The 20,129-nt window shown below is 37.1% G+C and overlaps 1 protein-coding gene across 5 annotated transcripts in view; it reads left to right on the top strand.

The window, feature by feature from the left end:
- The window catches only part of TTLL7 (tubulin tyrosine ligase like 7), a 133,270-nt gene that overhangs the window by 60,939 nt on the left and 52,202 nt on the right, over window positions 1-20,129 (top strand). For all 5 annotated transcript variants that reach the window (XR_006514561.2, XM_014830093.3, XM_014830092.3 and 2 more), the window contains 6 exons: window positions 1,237-1,401; window positions 6,137-6,295; window positions 9,436-9,530; window positions 14,512-14,659; window positions 14,745-14,818; window positions 15,935-16,070. Coding sequence is in view for 4 of the 5 variants with exons in the window: in XM_014830093.3 (XP_014685579.1) it covers window positions 1,237-1,401; window positions 6,137-6,295; window positions 9,436-9,530; window positions 14,512-14,659; window positions 14,745-14,818; window positions 15,935-16,070 (777 nt within the window). In the remaining variant the exon portion in view is untranslated. The remainder of the gene's footprint in view (window positions 1-1,236; window positions 1,402-6,136; window positions 6,296-9,435; window positions 9,531-14,511; window positions 14,660-14,744; window positions 14,819-15,934; window positions 16,071-20,129) is intronic.

Here is a 20,129-nt window from a genome sequence, read left to right as displayed (position 1 = left end):
AGTACTTAAAATTAGACAAGCATAAGTTTTATGCTCTTTGTTTTCATAAATATCTCTTAATTTAAAGCTTTTTCTAAGTTTCCTGAGGGAGGGACTGTATCTGTCCTGAGCATCTTTGTATCCACAGTGCCCAGCACAAATTCCTGCCAAGAGGAGGTGCTCCCTGGATATTGTTTAATGAATAAAAAAATAAATTTTAATTAATGGCGAACATGTGAGTTAGTAAACAACATGTAACTCAAATGATCAGTTCTGCATATTTGCTTCGAAGATTTCAGTGCTATAGACCTAAGTAACTGCAGTGAAAATAAAACATGATGTGAATACAGTTGGTTAGTAACACACCAAAATAATAATCGTGTGCAGGAAGCGTATATTCATTATGATGCTGTGCTGCTGTCTGAATCTCTAGGCGTAGGATCATGAGGGTAGGATTTATAGACTTGATGAATGTTTTTGCTGGATTGATAAGGAGCCATTAGATGTGAATTAATTGACATTTATGAGAAGCCTTAAATTTTGAATTCTTTTTCAAGTTTATTTGAGGATAATGGTATCAACAAACATAAGAATATAAAGAGACTAAGATAAAAGCCCCAATATGGAGCACTGTACACTTATTGTTAATCACTTAGACGTCGGTCCAGCATCGTATGGAGCTTCTGTCTCTGACTCTAAGTGCGCTCTGTCTTGGTAATGAACTCAAGTGGCCTCCGGTCAGTATGGGAAGGCAGAGGTGGTGTTTGGTAATCCTGCCTTGTCGTTTGTGCTACTTACTTGAACTTTCATTTTTTATTTTTCTTTAAAAAGACATAAAATGCTCTTTCAGAAAATTCCTTTCCCAAAACAAATTTTGGTGTAAACTGTAAGTGACCAAAAACATTAAAAAGAAACAAAAACAACCTTAGAGCATTTTCATGCTTAGCAAAAAATATGTAGTTTTCTATTTTCATTTAATTACTCTATATATTCTTATTTTTATTTTAGTTTAATACTTTTATAGTAGATATATTTTCAATGCTGTATAAAGTAACTCTATAGATGACTACATTCACAATCCTTTTAAGGGAAATGTGCCATTCCGTTTAATTTGTAAATTATCTAAATAATCATGAAATTGTCAATCTGTATATTTTAAACTTCAAAATTGTCTTTTCTCTTTGCTTTCTTTTCTGTGAAACCTCATGGTTCTAGAGTCTCATAGGTGATAACAACGTTGGTTCTTACTTGTTACAGACCCAGTTATACATGCATCTGACAAACTACTCTGTGAACAAGCACAATGAGCGTTTTGAAAGGGATGAAACTGAAAACAAAGGCAGCAAACGTTCCATCAAATGGTTTACGGAATTCCTACAAGCAAATCAACATGATGTTGCTAAATTTTGGAGTGATATTTCAGTAAGATTATGCCATTCCACAATTATAACTGTCTTTCTTCTGATTAAGTTAAAGGATCATCAAGCATTTTAAATGAAGAACAGATTACATTTTTAGATTGGGCTGATAAAAAAGTGTTTTCCTGAAGAAAGTGGAATTTGTGATGGACCTTGATAGATAAGTAGTATTTTTTACTGCTAGGGATGGGAGAGAGGGAATTGTAGGTGGAGGCAAAAGTGTAAGTAAAGGCATAGAGGTGTGAGAATAATGATCAGTGGTCCAGGTTGGCACATATGGTATTCATGGGAGATTCGTGGGGACTTAATGGGTGGAAAGATATGTGGGGGCCAAATTTTAGGTCTGAAAATGAAGGCTTCATTTGGTAGGGAGTCAGGATTCATTCCTTCCAGTTTTTAAGGAGAATACTAAGGCCAAACATATGAATTTAAAAGATAAATCTGAAAATAGGTGTAGGATGGGTTAGAGTGGAGACCAAGAGTAGGTAGAGGAGGGCACCTGGGAGGAGGTAGGTGAAAAGAAGGGTCTGAATTAAACCACAATGAAAGCAGTGCCAATGAGGTAAAGACTAACTGAACGTCCAGAATGGAGGAGAAGCGTTCAGAGATTCCTCTCTAGTTTAAGGAGGAATTATAGGCAGAACTAGTGTGCCATTATCTGAAATAGAGTGGGAAGGAATTTATTTTGAGAAGAGGATGTAGACCTTGGTTTTGCAGATGAGGGAAGAGAGTTCTATTCGTTTGTTCATTTTTTCATTCATTCATTCATCCATTCAGTAAACATTTATTGAACTCATGATATAAGCTTGTCTCTGGTTGATAAAGATTTATAAGGTACAGCTCCGGTCCTCAAAAAATTTAGTTTGGTAGGAAAAGCCTGCACATAAATTGTTGATGAAGTGCAGTGTAGCAAGTACAACAACAGAGGTGTGCACTGGATGCTGTGGGCATGTGGAGGAAGACCACGTACCATAGCTTTGGTTGGGTGGGAATCGGAGGAGGACTTCCTGGAGGCGTTGACACCTGAACTAAATTTTTAAAAGTCCATGAGGCTATGATGATGAGTTCTACTTTAGATATGTTGAACTTGAAATGCTGTCTCAGGTTGTAAGGTCAAGTAGGCAGTTAAAAGTGTATGTTTGGGGTGCAATTCATAAATAAAGCCATGGCAGTGGATGAAATTCCAAATGGTAAGGGTAAAGAGAGAAAAGGAAACAGACGAGAAGATAACCTTGGTGAAACAGATCCTTTATTAATCCTAGCAGAAGTATTAAAATGGTATTCAAAGTTAGAGGAAATACTTAATATGAAAATACTTAATATGATTAGGGCTATACAATTTGATTTAACTTTCCTTTTGGGACAAATAATATATAATTTAAGTAAATCTATCGTGGAAAATGGACATGAAAGTTCATAGTTGGTTGAACTTGGTTCTCTTGGGAAAATCAGAAAAATCAGCATCATTATATTTATCCTTTTGTTGATTGTTTTGTTGGTGGATTTTTTTGACCTTATTTTCTATATTGCAGAAGGCAAATCCAAAGGCCCTTAGGTGTCAGACAAGTAAAAAGGAGTGAACTAGTTTGGATAGAAGAAATAGGGCATGCTAGGAACTGTGGTAATTTGAAGTGCATGAGAGCCCTGAAGGGGATGGATACCCCCCTATTGGTCTCACAGGGTATTTGGGGCCCAGTGTGGCTCATTCTTTTAGTTTGTCAATAGAAGCCATAAATCTTCTGATTTATAAACATCCGCAAAAAATTCAAAATTTTTAAAAATGTAGAGCCTCCACCACAAATGTTTGTCAGATGTCCACCAACTTGCTAGCTTTCTGTTATATCTTCCTGAGAGACTGAATACATCCAAACAAGAAATTCGATTACGGCAATCCTGTTTATTTATTTATTTATTTTATCAAGGCCAATTTTGTAGAAATTCCAAAAAATTTTCTAATAATGATAGTTTACTGTCACAGTGGATCAGAACCATCCAAGTGGTGAAATTTGCTGTTTTTGGACAGTAGCTCATTGATGATACCTGGATGATTGAATGAATGAGTCCTTTGATGAAAAGACCAAGAAAGTTTTCTATGCTCTCTGGTGTTCTTTTTTTCTTTACCAAATCTTTCATTTCCATATGGGTTTGATTCTTTGGGGAGGTCTTTGTGAAAAGGCAGAACCTTTTGGGCTGCTTTGGTGAGGAATGTGTAGGGAGAATCCGAGAGAAAAATGAGCATCGCTAGCTTTACATACATTGCTTTGAAGTGGTACTTTCCCCACATAATTGAATTAGGAGGTTTACAAGTAAGACTAATATAAATAAGAGGGTATGGAAATTAACTTTTCTGTGGAGCCTAAATATAAGTTTCAGATATGAGCTGAACATGGGCAATGGGTAAATCTCTGACACGTTTCATGATCTTTTCTATAAATGGGTAAATTTTGCATCACTCTTGCATGCATTAGTTAGAATATATATTAATATTCTATAAAAAATTAATAATTAATAAATTGTTAACTTTTCCAGGTACTTTTCTTACAATTGTCAAATTGTCAAATAAAATTTAAAATTTTATTTTAAAATTTGCCTTCTTTATTAGAATTGCATGTACTTATGAATATCTGTTTAAAGTGAATTAATGGGATTATATAAAAAGAGAATGACAGGATGAGGTGGAGAAGGCGATCATGCAGTAAATTTTTATCTTAGTTTAAAGTTTCATGAATTTAACTTAGGACTATTTTCAATGACCACTTTATTGGTGGTGATTTCTCTAAAAAGTGACTATCTATGTCTGAAAACTAACATTCATCAATACTCTCTATGAAAGACAGAGATATGTGCTTTTGTGTTGGTCTAGAATGAATAAGACATCAAAGAAAACCAAGCCATAGAGACTAAAAAAGATTATTATCACTTATAAAGCCATCTTTGAATGTTTTTTATATACGTTAGCTACAAGTCTACAAATCATCTTTCAGAGCGATGACACTATGGTGGAAATTCTCAAAAACATTAGCGGAATTGAATTTGTGTTTTGTTCTCTCATTCCTGATTTTCACGTAAAATCTTGCCTTTACATTTCCAAAAGTATGTTGTTTTCTATGTAAAGAAAACACAGATTTGCAGTTCAGGATCTGTTAATTAATGTTCACTTTTCTCCCCGCCTGTCTTGTTTCATACAGACACTTTCTTAGCCAAGGTTTTAACTTTCTTTCCTCTACTCTCAAGTGGTTTCAGTAATATCTCCAAAGATTTATAGGAAGTGACTTTTTGTCTTTGATCTTTATATTATGGTGCTACCATGGATTTGTTATTCTGAATAAAATTTTCTGAGAACAACCCTTCATGACATCTCTGATACCCTCAAATATGGTCTTGATTGGGATTCTGGGTAACAGTGAGGTTAACCTCTGTCTTCCATTTTTTCTCACATATAATAAATATTGCTCCCAGCAGGCAGTGGGATGTTTGTGTCTGACCTGACATCTGAGCTGGAGTTCTAGAGGAGTGATGGAATAGCTGTGACAAGAGTAGCCATTAGGTCGCTCGCATGTATTGAAGGCGTCCTCTATTCTGGGCACTGTGCTGAGAGCGTCACATGGAGTCTCACTCTGTCCTTCATCGGTCTTTTGCAGCAGGAGCTATTACTATTGCTAGTTCACATTGGGGGAAAAATGAGAGTCACAGAGTTTGAGCAACGTGACTGAGGTTGCCCATCTAGCAAGTAGCAAAGCCAGGACTACACCCAGAAAATCTGACTTCCGAGCCACATTCTGAACTGCCGTGCACTATTGCCTCTGCCTGTAGAGAGGGAGTTCAAAAGACAGTATATTCTCAGCAGAAACCAGTGGGACAGCTTTTCCACATTGCATAGCTTGTTCTCAAACTTCAGTGAGCCAGCTTCTTGTTTTATTAGCGTTAGTAACTCACCCTGGTAGTCTTGTGTGTCCTTACAGATAATGTAGCTAGTTCTTTAATTGGCAGTACTCTTGTCTCAGATAAACCTTAGAAACTACGAGATCATCACTGCACGAAGAAACCAGCTCTCCTGGATTCTGTCTTCCTAGTCCTTGCGGGCTTTGTCTAAGTGGAGTTTCTATAACGTTCTTTGTGAAATAGTTTACTCTTCTTGAAACTTTTCTTCCCTGCCATCCCTATCCCCTTCTGTATGGTTTCTGAGAAGGCTAGAGTATGGTCCTACCCTTATTGAACAAATAGAAGCCACGTTTGTCAACTTTTATTTTACTTATTTGTTCATCAGTGTTTTTGAGCATTTTCTAAATTCCAGGCGTTACTGTAGGCACTGGGAATGAGGTTGTAGAGAAGACAGACAAGGACTCTGCTCTAATAGAAAGGAAAACATGTCAGCTGATTCTCTGCTGTGTGGGGATGCAGTAAGGAATAAGGGGTGGGCGGCTGCTTTTGACTCGGGGGTCAAGGAAGGCCTCTCTGCACATCAAGGAGTCAGACATGGGAATATTGGGGGAAGACTGTTCCAGGAAGAGGGGACAGCTAGTGCAAGGGGCACAGAGAAGGCAAGCCTGGCTGGAACACAGTGGGCGGACGAGGAATTGTCTGAGATGAAGTCAGAGCAGTGGCAGGGGCTCAGTGCCATAGAGCTTTGTGGACTTGACCAGGACGCTAGTTTGCAAGTCCAGCCCACATTTCCACGTCTGTAAATGAGATACAAAGAAATAAGGCATTTCACTTTTTTTTTATCACAATCCTTTTAGGAGTTGGTGGTAAAGACCCTGATTGTAGCAGAACCTCACGTCCTGCATGCGTATCGAATGTGCAGACCTGGTCAACCTCCAGGAAGTGAAAGTGTCTGCTTCGAAGTCCTGGGATTTGATATTTTATTGGATAGAAAACTAAAGCCGTGGCTTCTGGAGGTAAGGAATTTCTGGAAGAAGAGAAGTTATCACTCTTCTTGTATATTAAAACAAATGTTTCTTAAATGTGTGCTTGGCACAGTTATCTCATTAACTGAGCATAAAGTGGCCTGACTGGAGCATGTGGGAAGAAGACAATAAAAATGCCGAAAATAGAACAGTTCCAAGAATGAATCAATATATGTTTGATGTTACTTTCCCCAAATTAGTATTGAGTGAATTTCTAGGCCAGGAATTTTGATTATATGTGTGGATCTGCTTTTACTGGTTTGTTGTCCACTTTCTCCACTATTTTCTCAGCCTCACGTCTTCTACCACCTCATTACTTCTGGACGTTGTCTTTCCTCTTTGTGGGTGCCTAGAAACAGGACCACAGCCTCCCTGTCTTCAGTGGGTCTCCCTTCAAACTCTCCAAGAGAAGAGGGCCTCCACTGGTTCATTAATCAGTATTCAGTATCCAACACCCGAGGTGGCATGAATTCCCCTTTGAGGCCGTATTATGTGACCTGGGGCTCCCCTCGTGTCCAGGCTGTCAACTGTGTGCCATTGAGTTTGCTGCCAGTCCGTGGTATGATCAGAGTCATCATTATTTTTCTTTGATTACAAAAGGTCACTTAGCATTTGGAAAATATGGAATAATATAAAGGAGAAATAAAAATGAGCTCTGGTTAAGATTTTTCTACTTTTTCTTCCAGTCATTTTTATATTTATATTATATCCAGAAGAAACCATAGAAGTCCTGTGGTCCTACAGCACCCCATCAGCAGTTCCCCCGAAGCTCCCTGATCTGGAGTCATAGAGTGCATGGCCATGAAACTTTATCAGGAAAATAGCACATATCTAAACACTTAGTGTTTACTACATTAGTTACATTTTAAGGAACATATTGCTATAGAAGATACATCAACAACTACCTTTCATTTTAAGTTGATTGTCCCTTCTTTTTGGGTGATGATTTAGAAGTTGGAAGTTATATCTGTAATATCAAGGTTTGCAAAGGCAAATTGAATGCGTGATAAGTGAGATCACTCAAAATATGTTTTTAGGAAAGAACACTTTTCCAATTTGAAGGCCAACAGTTTCCTGTGTGTGTGTTCAATCTGCTAGGAGCAAATAATGTGGATTATATTTCCAATCGAATGCAGTTCTGTCAGGTATTCTGTCAGGTGTGCTCCTGCCTGGATCCTAGAAATAAGAACGCTGTGAGTTTTCCTTATCCTTTTGCTTCCTCTGTTCCTTGGATATGAAATCACTTGACGGCACTCTGGGCCCTTCAACTTGCTAAGGCCTGGTGCTTTCTTCTTCAGGTGTACTCTTTGTCTGCAGTCATCCTTTCCTGCTCTGAGCTGTGTTTTTTTTCTGGCCCTGCTACTTGTCTTTTATCCTCGATGGGGTGGGGAAGAAGTGAAGGCACATGCATGAGGTGGAACTGAAGGGGGACAACAGGGAATAGTGATTTTATAGGTATTTTAGTTAGCCATTTTCAAAGTCATTTGCTTAACGGGAGCTTTGTGTTAGCTTGGTAAATCAGAATTGACTGAATGGTTGAATTCTGCATTTTTTTTAAAGGCTCAAAATACCACTATTTGCATTAGCGTTTCTTCATACTTTATTCTCTCCTTCATTATTTCCATACTTTGTTCTCTCCTTCATCACTCCACGATAGCCAACAGCTAAACAGCATTGTTTGCATTAAAATATTTTCATTTCTATTCATTCTTTCATTTCCAGATCAGTCAGAACCATGAAAGAAACTCCACAATAACCAACAGCTGTAGATAATGAACATTCATTTTTATTAAAGCAGTTAAAAGAATCTGATTTAGATCTTGTTTCTTTGTATTTTCTCCCAGCTTCAATGGGGGGGGTGGGGGTGGGGGGTGTCTAATACATGTTGTTAAAAACCTTTTGGCGCCATCAAGTGGAATAAGTTAGGAAGTGCTTCTGAGGCTTCTGAGGCTGTGATAACTTTTAGTTACCTGAAATTTTTGTAAGTTGTGATTCGTAGTGGCAAAATTGCAGAAATATTCAATCATAGAAAACACTTTTAGGGGAAAACACAGACATTGGGTGGAGTATGATTATACTTCTGATACTTTAAGTATCCTTGAATTAATTTCAATAAGTCGTTGTGCCAGGTGGTTGAGATACAAGAAAAATAAGACAGAATACTTGCCCTGGCCTACTGTGGACTCAGATACGTGTTTTATGATAATATGTATAAATATAAATACGGAAGAGAGAACCAGAACAAACAACAGACTGATTAATCTGTGTACATGTGTGTGTTTGAGAATTAAAAAAATATCTTTGCAGAAGAGGCGACACCTGAGCAGAGTATTTCAGGTTGGAGAAAGTGGGGTCGGGGCTGGGGGCTCTGAGAGATGGGGGTGGGGTGGGGGGAAGTTACTGGGCAGAGGGAACCGCGCTAATTTAGGAGCACGGAGTCTATTATGGATACTTTGATGTGTGCATGAAGTGATTGTGCTTGTTTTGGTAATAAAAGTGATTTGGATGTTTAATAAATAGTATTTATTAATTTAATTTGCTTTGTAATAATTCTCATTTTTGCATGCATTTACAAGCTGCTGAGCTTTTAGACTCGAACATCTGCTGGGTTTTGTGTGTTTTAGAACTGAGGTAGGAAATGAGAAGCAAAGAAGCCATCAATATTACAGAGTAGAATTTTGGCTGGATGCAACCCTAATTTTCAGAGTTTCTTCTGTCAGCCATTTGTGGTTCTTCTTTACTTTCTTTTTTTTCAATTTCACATAAAACTTGAAAGAAATTCAAAATGTTAACTGAAAAAAAATTTTTCTACCTTTCCACGTATTACTTTGTCTTGTGTGAGTATGTTTCTTCATAGACCAATTTCTTTTACATGATAGTAGAGGGAAGAATCTGAAACAGGTAGGAGAGAGGGGGCAGTGATAACGGTCAGTTCCTTGCGACTCCTTGGCTTAGGGTGATGGGGAAGAGAGTATGGCAATGGCAGCTGGGCCATCAACCATGTAGAACTTTGAGATTTATTGCTGAGTCCTTCTACTGGTGGAGGACCCATTAGATTAGCAAATATATACTGAATATTTATTGACCTACCAATATTTGGCTATTCTCATTGTTTTCTTTGTAAATTCCAGATCAATCGAGCTCCAAGTTTTGGGACTGATCAGAAAATAGACTATGATGTAAAAAGGGGAGTGCTGCTAAATGCACTGAAGCTACTAAACATCAGGTAAGGTGTTTCCCCCATCTTTTGGAATTTTTCCACCACGTTAGGCATAGAACAATCATTTGTACGTGAGATTGGCTTTTAATTTTTTGTATTTGGTATTTTGAATTTCTTGATTCCATTCAGGTTTTTTCTTTTTTAAATATCTTTTCCCTTTCTCCTGCACAGTGCTTTTTCTTCTCCCCATATAATGCTCTGAACTGACAGTAAATATGGTTAAATTACAGCATTGGTATAATTATTTAATACAGAGTATGATGTTGAACTGGAGAATACCTTAGGAAACCCTCTGGATTATCTTCCTCACCTCATAAGAAGAAACTAAAGCAGAGAGGCTGTTCAGGAAGTAAGAAAAACTCAAACATAGATTTCCTACCTTTCTGTCCAGAGGTCTTCCCATTATATCATGCTGCCTGGTTAACCAGTAAAGAAAGACAGTTAAGTGAGGCTTAACCTTCCCATTGAAAAGCATAGGCAGGATTTCCTTTTTTTGTTTAAGGCTGAGTAATATTTCATTGTATGTATATACCACATTTTTTATTTTTTTGAGGAATATTTGCCCTGAGCCAAGCTCTGTTGCCAATCCTCCTCTTTTTCTTTTGCTTGAAGAAGATTCTCCCTGAGCTAACATCTGTGCCAGTCTTCCTCTACTTTGTATGTGGATGCCGCTATGGCATATCTGATGAGTGGAGTAGATCTGTACCCGGGATCTGAACCCATGAATCCTGGGCTGCTGAAGCGGAGTGCATGGAACTTTAACCACTTTGCCATGAGGCTGGCCCCATATCACCTTTTTTTATTCATTCATCTATTGATGAACATTTAGATTGCTTCCATGTCTTAGCTGTTGTGAATAATGCTGCAGTGAACGTGGGAGTACAGATATTTCTTTGAATCCTGATTTCAATTCCTTTGGATATATACCCAGAAGTGGCATTGCTGGATCAATGCAATACACGTGGGCTAGTTGCAGTGTACATGATCATGGATGTCAAATATTTGAAATGCTGTTTATGTGGGAAAGCTTTTGGCTCATTATGAAAGAAATCTGTTAGAAGTTTGACTGTACTGCTTAATGAAGCCGTGACTTGTCTGCCATTGTAAGTGTTCAAACAGCGTTTAGGGTGTTGGGTTAAAGGACCTCTGAGGTCGTTTAAGCTCTGGGATTTTATCATTTCAATCAATTCGAATTGTCTTTCCAAGAATTCTAGAAGAGTTGTGGGATGCTTCCAAGCAATTTACTTCTTTTAAATGTTTCCAAGTATTTAGCAGGTACCTGATTGAGAAGTAGCTTTATATGGAAAGCATCATTTAAAAAAGAGATTGACATATAAACTTGTTCGAAAATTTTCATATGGCCCCTTCTTTTGCCTGATCAAAGAATGATTTGCCTAAATTCTCCTGATATTTCAGTTATCCTAAAAGAAATGAATAGAAAGGAAAGAGATGTAAAATGGGAAGTTTTTATTTATTTAGCTTACACAAGTGCATCAAGTATTTCAGATTATTTAATATGCCTATACACTTTTTTTTTTTTTTGCATTTACTGTTATCGTATATGTAGGCCTGGTGGGTTTTTAAATTTTTTTGGCATGTCTTTTGACTTTGCCACTGATGGTACCAATTCAGGACAGTGTCTATGGGTTCTTTTGATCTTCTTAAAAGTGAGATATATACAGTTCAAACAGTGAGACATTTCTAGACTTGAAACTAAGGGAGAGTTGGAGTTCATCTTCCTTATTTTTCTTAGTGCTGTTCCACTAAGAGAATTTATCACAGTTCTTATCATTTTGAGCACATGCTAATAAAGCTTATGTTGCAGAGGTGCCTTTTCTCTCCAACCAGATGGAGAGCTCTGGGGGCATATATGTGTTAGACTTGTATTTCACTGTGAACAGGTGACTATGATGGGTACATCATAGTTGCATAAGCAGGAACTAGAAACACTAGGAAAATTCTTGCCTATGTTAAATATTAATGGATTAATTTTCATATGGACTGTTGTAATTTTGGATAGAATAAATTCTATGATTCCAGAAATTCCCTATTTACATTCATTTTAATCAGATGTTGGAATGATCTTTTTTTCGTTGTATAGTCTTTCTGCCCAAGAACCTAAATGGATTTCTATTGCCAACACCTAGTCTAAGCTCTTTGCGTAATATAACTTAACCTTAGCTTTTCCATCTTATTTTCTATTTCTCTCCAACCCAAAGTGTTTTAGTTAAGCTGATTATATCATAATTTCCCCCACATATCTTGCCCATTCCCACTGATGATTTATTCTGTTTCCTACCCTGAATATCTTTCCTTACTACCTATGACTCAAATCCCATCTTTTTTATGACATCTTCCTTTAAGCCCCAATTAACCTTTCCTTTCTTTGAGCTCCAAGAGGAATTATAGTCTACATAGTAGGTGACGTGTCACTTCGTTTACTCCCTTATGCTCTGTGCTGTTTTACTTGGACATGGCTGATTTTTCTTTTCAGTTTGATTTAAGTTCCTTGTGGAAAAATGCTGATTAAAATCCTAAGTGAATAGAGATCTTTTAGTCTTTTGTTAAATTTTATTCTGGACTAAGAGTTGTTAGTGCTGATTTATGCCTATATTGATAGAAATGCAAACACAGTTTTTAGAATGGCAATATTCCCAAAGGCCAGAATATGGGACCATTCCTCTAAAGAAAAATGTCTTGGTGTGATTGGCTTTTCTTTGTTTCTTAATGTGTTTGGAGGAAGTTTGAGTGCTTATTCCTGTTACTCCTCTGTTAGTGTATGCCTGAACTGTTAGTGTAGCAGCGTCCTTGTCTGTGAGTGTCTTGTTTGCTGTGGATGTGCACATAGGTCTACTTTCATTTCTTTCACAGTGTTCTCAACATAATATTCCTAATCCTTTTTTATTCTCTCTTCCTCTTTTCTGTCCTTCCTTTTTTTCTTCCTCTCTGCAATTTTTTCCTTATTGATTATTTGGTCTTTCTTCCTCTCAATTCTTTTTCTTCTTCATCTATTCTCTTCTTTCCCTGAGCAGAGGAAACTCAGCCAAATTTAGTATTCATGATTAGAAAAATGATATTCTCAATCATCCAGTCACTGAATTCAGAAATCTTGTGGTCATCTCAGGTTCATCCCTCTTTGTTATTCCTCGCATCTAATTAATCACCAGAGCACATTCATTCTTCCTCCAAAATAATCCTTCAAATCTTTCCTTTTTCTCTAATCCTACTGCTGCTTCACTGGTCCAGGCCCTCATATTTCATATTTGCTAATGAAGTAGCATCCATCTGTTTTAGTCTGTTTGGGCTGCTGAAACAAAATACCACAGACTGAATAGCTTATAAAGAAAAGAAATTATTTTTCACAGTTCTGGAGGTTTGTAGTCTGAGATCAGGGTGCTAGCATGGTTGGGTGAGGGCCCTCTTCTGGGCCACAGGCTTCTCATTGTATTCTCACATGGCACAAGGGGCTAGGGAACTCTCGGGAGCCTCTTTTATAAGGCACTAATCCCTTTTAAGAGGGTTCTACCCTGATGACCTAATCACCTCCAAAGGTCCCACCTACTAATACCTCACCTTTGGAGGTTAGTAGTTCAACATATGAATTTTGGAGGGGCACAAATATTCAGACCATAGCCCATTTTAATTGTCTGCTTCTTTTCTCATCCACTGCTAAGCCACTGTACATAATGCCAAGGGCATAATCTTTAAAAAATGCAAATATAATTAGACCCTTCTTCTTTTCAAATTCACCCACCCCACCATTGCCTCAAGTTCAGTTTGAGACTCAATAAGCTGATATTAAAGCCCTTGTGATTAGCTGAATTTCCTACATTCGTCCATAACTCCAGCCATACTGAATGATTTGCAATTTTCTGGATGTGTTTATTCGTTTTCTCAAATTATTCCTTCTATTCTACCCCCCAGTTGAACTCCTGCCACTCAAACCTCAATGTTGTCACAAAGGAGAATAGATCAATTACAACACTCCTGCAAGTTCAAGTTGAGGGTGGTTCATACTTGAGGCAAAAGAACACTCATTATTATCTAGGGCCTTGGCCCCGTATTCTCAGTGCAGTCTCCTGATGAATTGAATGGGACCACATGTAAACGTAGGCACTTCTTTTACCTCTCCACACTAGAAGCTGGCCAGATGGCCTCCTTGTACCATTGCCTTTGGTTTACACCTTCCTCTGGGCCCTACCAGGCTACTGACAGTGGGAAACATGGAAAATAAGCTCAAGGATGAGAGCTCTGTTTTTCCCTAAGACTAGGGGTAGAATTGGCTTTTCCTTTCCTTTTTTTCCTGGGGTCCACCTTGTTCCTGTTAGTACCTTCAAGGGTGATCTGTAAGAATGCACAATGGAGGGAGTGGTGAGAAGAGACCTCAGGTTTATCTGATTGCACCAGCTACATGGAAGGGAAGAGAGAGAAGAGATGTTCAGAGGAAAGTAATCTCACAACAGGACTTTTCCTATAAAAATCAGACAGCTGTAAGTAAATTTTCATGATAGGGGAAAAATGAGAAGAACTATACAGACATTTTCAAATAAATAATGACTGTTAGACTGGGTGGTCAGTGTCAGTGAGAGTGCTTAAATATAAATGAAATTAGTTGAAGGAGGAGAAAGGAACCAACATTTATTAAGGACCTATTAACGCTACAAGTTAATCTTTATAGGAACTCTGGGAGGGAAACGTTATTGTTAATATTTAATAGATGGGGAAGCAGACTCAGCAGATAATTGACCTAAGATTGTGCAGCTAGTAAGTTGCTATACTGTTTCCATCTTATCTTCTTACCTTCAGGACTTCTGTTTACTATATGGAGACCCGTATTTGGTGGATCGTTAGATGAATATAATGTATATACGTAAATTTAATAAACATTGATTCCTATCCCCACTGTTTCTCCTGCTAATTCCCCTCACAGGGATAAGATCTGAGCTTATTTGAATTCTAGAACGTGGTTTTGTGTTTTATATTGTAGAACCAGTGATAAAAGGAGAAACTTGGCCAAACAAAAAGCTGAGGCTCAAAGGAGACTTTATGGTCAAAATTCAATAAAAAGGCTCCTGCCAGGTTCCTCAGACTGGGAACAGCAGAGACACCAGTTGGAGAGGCGGAAAGAAGAGTTGGTATGAAAATTTTCACAATGTACCCCTGATTTGAATTGCGTAATTCATCTGTCAGGTTTTACTTGTAAAATTTATTTATTTCTAGAAAGAGAGACTTGCTCAAGTACGAAAGCAAATCTTGAAAGAAGAACACGAAAATCGACATATGGGGAATTATAGGTAACTGTTCTTCCATTTTTTAATAGATTGAAGAAGTGTAGTGTCAAAACAATGTCTACATTTTTTAAACTTTTAGGCTTATTTTAAGCGCTTTTTATTTCATTCTGACAAAGTGGTTTTTGCTTAACATCTTTCCAGAAAGAAAAGATAGCAAGTAGATGGGTCAAACTTGGGAGAGCTCCTACTAACCAGCCTCGAGACTGGCTGTATGAAATCTTTTAAACCTGATATTATCCTGTGATCTTATTTGCTTATAATGTGGTGTTTTGAGAAAGTCAGGTTTTAGGTCTGCTGGTATTCTTTCTGTCAATTCAAAGTAGTTTCTGTACTTTGTTCCAAAGTCAAATGTATCAGGAGCCAGGCAAATAATGAAAATGTTTGAAGGAGCCGAGCCAGGTATGAGACAATAGAGAGGGGTGTGGACTGTGCTGAACTGAACTGGAACCCCTCCATAGTACTATCACCTTTGACAGGAGAAAAGGGAACCCCCTAAGCTCCTTGTGTTCCTGGAAAGACCTCCCCTTCTCCCAAGCTTTGACACTGACTCAGCAGAATTAGGAGGATTTGAAGCCATAGAGCTTCTCGGACTCCTGGTAAGATGTTCTTTCCTGGCCTTAACACCATCAACAGTAGTGATCAGGACACATTTCTCTCACTGTGCCCCTGTCCAATTCTCTTTACTGGAGAGGCAAATTCCACCACCCCCAAAGAAAGCATCGTGATTAATCTCTACATTCTCGTGTAGTTCAGTAACCACACTAAGTCCAAAACTTCCGAATTATTCCTCATCACCTAAACTCTCTGCCATAAAGTTCTGTATTTCTCCAATTTGCTCAATTGTAATTCTTCTCCAACCAGCTTTCCCCAACCAAATCCTTATACCATATCTTCTGGAACTACATTGTTTAATGATAATTCTCTAGATAAACTTTAATTTGTACAGGTAACAGAAGAAAATTCTTGAGTTTCTTGTAACTGTCTTCATCTTTATTTCTAGCACCTATTAAAGTAACTGGCACAGAATAAGTGGTCAAGGATTATCTATGTAGTTGACCTTAACTCTTGGGGCTATGATAGCTTCTTTTAAACAAGTTGGTTTATCTGATTTTATTGTAGACGAATTTATCCTCCTGAAGATAAAACACTACTTGAAAAGTATGAAAATTTGTTGGCTGTTGCCTTCCAGACCTTCCTTTCAGGAAGAGCAGCTTTATTCCAGCGAGAGCTGAATAATCCTTTGAAAAGGATGAAGGTAAAGGAATGAGGGTTTATAAAGAAAAAAAAGAATGAAGCCAAACAATATGTCTTTGAAAACGACCCACGTTAGTCTCACATATAAAAACATTTTACTTTTAAGATGCAATTTCCTTCCATTTTAACAGTTGGTAACATTTCATAACCAACTCAGTAATTTTATAAATAATATATTGTCTAACAGGACAAATTATGCAAGAGAGAATGTTGATATTATGTTGTAATATCAATCTATTGTAATAAGCATGTCTTATTACAGAGATGTGTATATGTAACTGAATAAAAAAATTCATTGAATTAACCCAGTGGTTTGTGACGCTCTCATTATTTGGATTGTAACTAACATTATACAGTTTTTGTTTTTCTGATACTGTATAGACCTGGCATATGAGAAGTAATTAAAACACACACACACACACATATATATATACATATACAGAAAATGATCTTTTTACCTTACTTAAGAGGTCTATAAGTTATCTATTGCAGGAACATAATAAACGACTTCATTTGTTTCTTCATTATCGTGTAATCTTGGCTGAGCTCAGTTGAGTGGTTCTTCTGCTGGTCTTGTTTGAAGTGAATCATAGAGTTGTGTTTATCTGAAAGGTCAGTTGGGGCTAGAAACCCAAGATGGTTTTACTCACATGTCTGGCACCTCACTTGAGATGGCTGGGACATCTGGGGAGCTAGCTGGTTGTTTCTTTCTCTCTGCATGGTTCTTTCACCAAAGTAGCCAGATCTGTTAATATGGTAGCTTGGGGTTCCAAACGGGAGAATTTCAAGAGGACAAGCCTAGTGTGCAGGTGCTAGTCAAGCCTCTGCTTGCATCATGCTTGCTAATGTCCGTTTGGGCAAATAAGCTTATGTGGACCTGTTAAAACTGTTTGTGCTTTGTTTTACTGGACATCTTCCTACAGTGATATACCCCAAGTATCTTGGATGCCCTGTTATATTGAATGATCCAAAAACCATGTTAAAGTCTATTATAGATAGACTTTGCTATGGTCTTTTGGCTCAGATTCTGCAACAGAAAGTTATAAAGCCACTTTAAAGCTGGTTAGGCCTAAGACACAGAAGCAGAAGGAATAACGTAGACCCCAATACTCTTTTCCTCCAACTTTCTGTCTTTTGATGTATGCAAGTGTTTCCACCCTTCAAATTACGTTTTGTGGTCCTTTTGTTTTTCTTGACCCTGGCAGCGAGAGAGCTTCGTTCGTTTCCCTTCACCTGTTCTGCAGAGTTATTTCTCTCTCCTGTGGATCCAGGATCTGTTCCATCTTCTCATTACCCTGCTTGCCCACCCCCACCTTTTCTGCTAGAAAACCTAGGGATTTTGGAGCCAGATAGACCTAGATTCAAATTCCAGCTCCCCCACATGTTACTTTTGTAAGCTTGGGCTAAACTATTTGATCAATAGTTTTCTCATCACTAAAATAGTAGTGTTAAAACTATGCTTGACAGGTTGGTTGTGGAAATAAAGTCGAGGTTAATTAAAATAGTCTATTTAAAGTAACTGGCACATAATAAATAGGCTTTAAATCTTAATTCTCTTCTTCCCTCTAGTCCTCAAAATCTAGTTTAAATGCCACCACTTCGTCTTCTCTGTGAGCCTATTACACGAATTCATATACAAGTTTGTGCAAATTCTTATATGCATTCTTATACAAATATCACACTATCTTCATTACTGTTGCTTTGTAGTGTTTAACTTTGAATTCAGGTGGTGTAAATCCTCCAATGTTTTCTTTTTTCAAATCCTTTTGGCTTTTCTAGATCCTTTTGCATTTCCATATAAATTTTGGAATTGACTTGAAAATTAAAAAAAAAAAGGCTGCTGGGATTTTAATTGGGACTCTGAATAATCTATAAAATAAATTCTTGTGAATTAACAATACTGAGTCTTCTGATCCATTACTATGGCATATCTCCCCATCTACTTGAATCTTTAATTACTCAGCTATACTTGTGATTTTTGGTGTAGTTCTTGCACATATTTTATTGAATTTATTTTTAAGTATTTGATGTATTTGCTACTATTGCAAATAAATAATTTTTTTTTTTGAGAAAGATTAGCCCTGAGCTAACATCCACTGCCCATCCTCCTCTTATTGCTGAGGAAGACTGGCCCTGAGCTAACATCTGTGCCCATGTTCCTCTACTTTATACGTGGGATGCCTATCACAGCATGGCTTTTGCCAAGCGGTGCCATGTTTGCGCCTGGGATCCGAACCGGCGAATCCCAGGCCACCGAAGCAGAACGTGCACACTTAACCGTTGTGCCACCAGGCTGTCCCAACAAATAAATAATTTTTAAACATTTTCATGTTTCTGGTTTGTTGCTAGGTTGTACATATCTGATTATTCTTGTATATTACCCTTATATCCAGCAATTTTTATATATTGTATTCTTAACTGCCATTTAAAATTATTTTCTGATTTTTATTTGTTATATAGAAGTTTGTTGCTTAATTTCTATACATTAAAAATTTTGCTATTTTATTTTTGCTAAGGATTTTTAATTTACTTGATTGGTACTAGGAAACATATTCTGATTTCAATCTTGAAGATGGATTGAGACTTGCTTTTATGTCTCAGTATAGTACTTAGTTTAGTGAGTGTTCCGAGTCTACTTGAAAAAAACAATGTGTATACTACAGGTGTTGGTTGTAGAGATTTGTACTTGTCATTTAAGTAAATTTGGCTATTAGTGTTGTTCAAATATTCTATATCTTTTCTGATTTTTTGGCCTCCTTGTACTAGCAATTCCTGAGAGAGATTTGTTAAAACTTCCAAGTGTGATTGTGGATTTACTTCTGTCAATTTTTGTTTGATATACTTTGAAGTTATAAAGGTTTCTTCCTCATGAACTCACCTTTTCTATTTTATGATTATGGAATGCTTATCTTTCCCTTGGGTCATACTTCTTGTCTTAGTTTACTTTGTGTGATTAATATAGGCGTGGTTACTGTTTGAATGACGTATCTTTTCCATCTGTTTATTTTCAACTCATCAGCGTTCTTATATTTAAAATGTCTCTGGTAAACAGCATGTAGTTGGTTATATTTGTTTTAAAATCCAGTCTGGCACCAAGTGTCTTTTAAGCATTTCGCACAGTTACTGGTGGAGTTGGATTTATGTCTTCCCTCTTGCTCTTTGTTCTCTATTTTTCCCATCTAGTAATTATTCTGTTAGTCTTTTGGAAAAATTAATTATTTTTGTTATACTATTTTATCTTCACTGTTGGCTTTTAGTTATATTTGTGGAATAATGTGATTTTTAAAGAAATTACAGTATGCATCTTTAAGTCATAATGGTCTACCTTGAATTAGTATTTTACCACTTTGCAGACCACATATGAACCATAAGTTTAATTTCAATTAGTGCCTACCTCCAGACTTTGTGCTGTTATCATATATTTTACTTTTACATTTGTTACAAACCTCAAAATACATTATTGTTGTTGTCCCAGCAGTCAGTGGTCTTTAAAGCTTTTCTAAATAGCCTTCAGATTTACCCACGTATTACCCTTTGTTGTGTTCTTCACTCCATCATGCAGATTCAAGCTTTGACAAGGGTCATCTTCCTTCAGTTTGAAGAAACTTTCTGTAATATTTCATATTCCTTGTAACACGAGTGTGGTGGTGATGCATCCTCTCAGTTTTTATTTTGTCTGAAATTATCTCTTATTTTGCCTTCCTTTTTAAATGGTGGTTTATTGAACTGGATATAGAATTCTGTCTTGGCAGCCTTTTTTTTCTTTCAGTACTTTTAAAGATGTCATTTCTTTGTCTTCTGATTTCTATTGTTTCTATTCAGAATTCAGCCATCATTATTTTTGTTTTTCCTCTGAATGTAATATGTCTTTTTTTTCTGGCTGCTTTTTTCTTTTATTTTTAGCATTTTGACTTCAATGTGTCTGTGTGTGTTTTTCTTTGTATTTTACCCTGCCTGTGGTTTTCTCAACTTCTTGAAGCTATGGGTTAATGTCTTTGATTGGTTTTGGGAAAATTCTTCTTCATTATTTCTTCAGATATATCTGCTGCGTTATTTTGTA

Source organism: Equus asinus, chromosome 16, assembly GCF_041296235.1.
Source record: "Equus asinus isolate D_3611 breed Donkey chromosome 16, EquAss-T2T_v2, whole genome shotgun sequence".
NCBI classification, from domain to species: Eukaryota; Metazoa; Chordata; class Mammalia; order Perissodactyla; family Equidae; genus Equus; species Equus asinus.
This window is presented reverse-complemented; position numbering and strand designations above follow the sequence as displayed.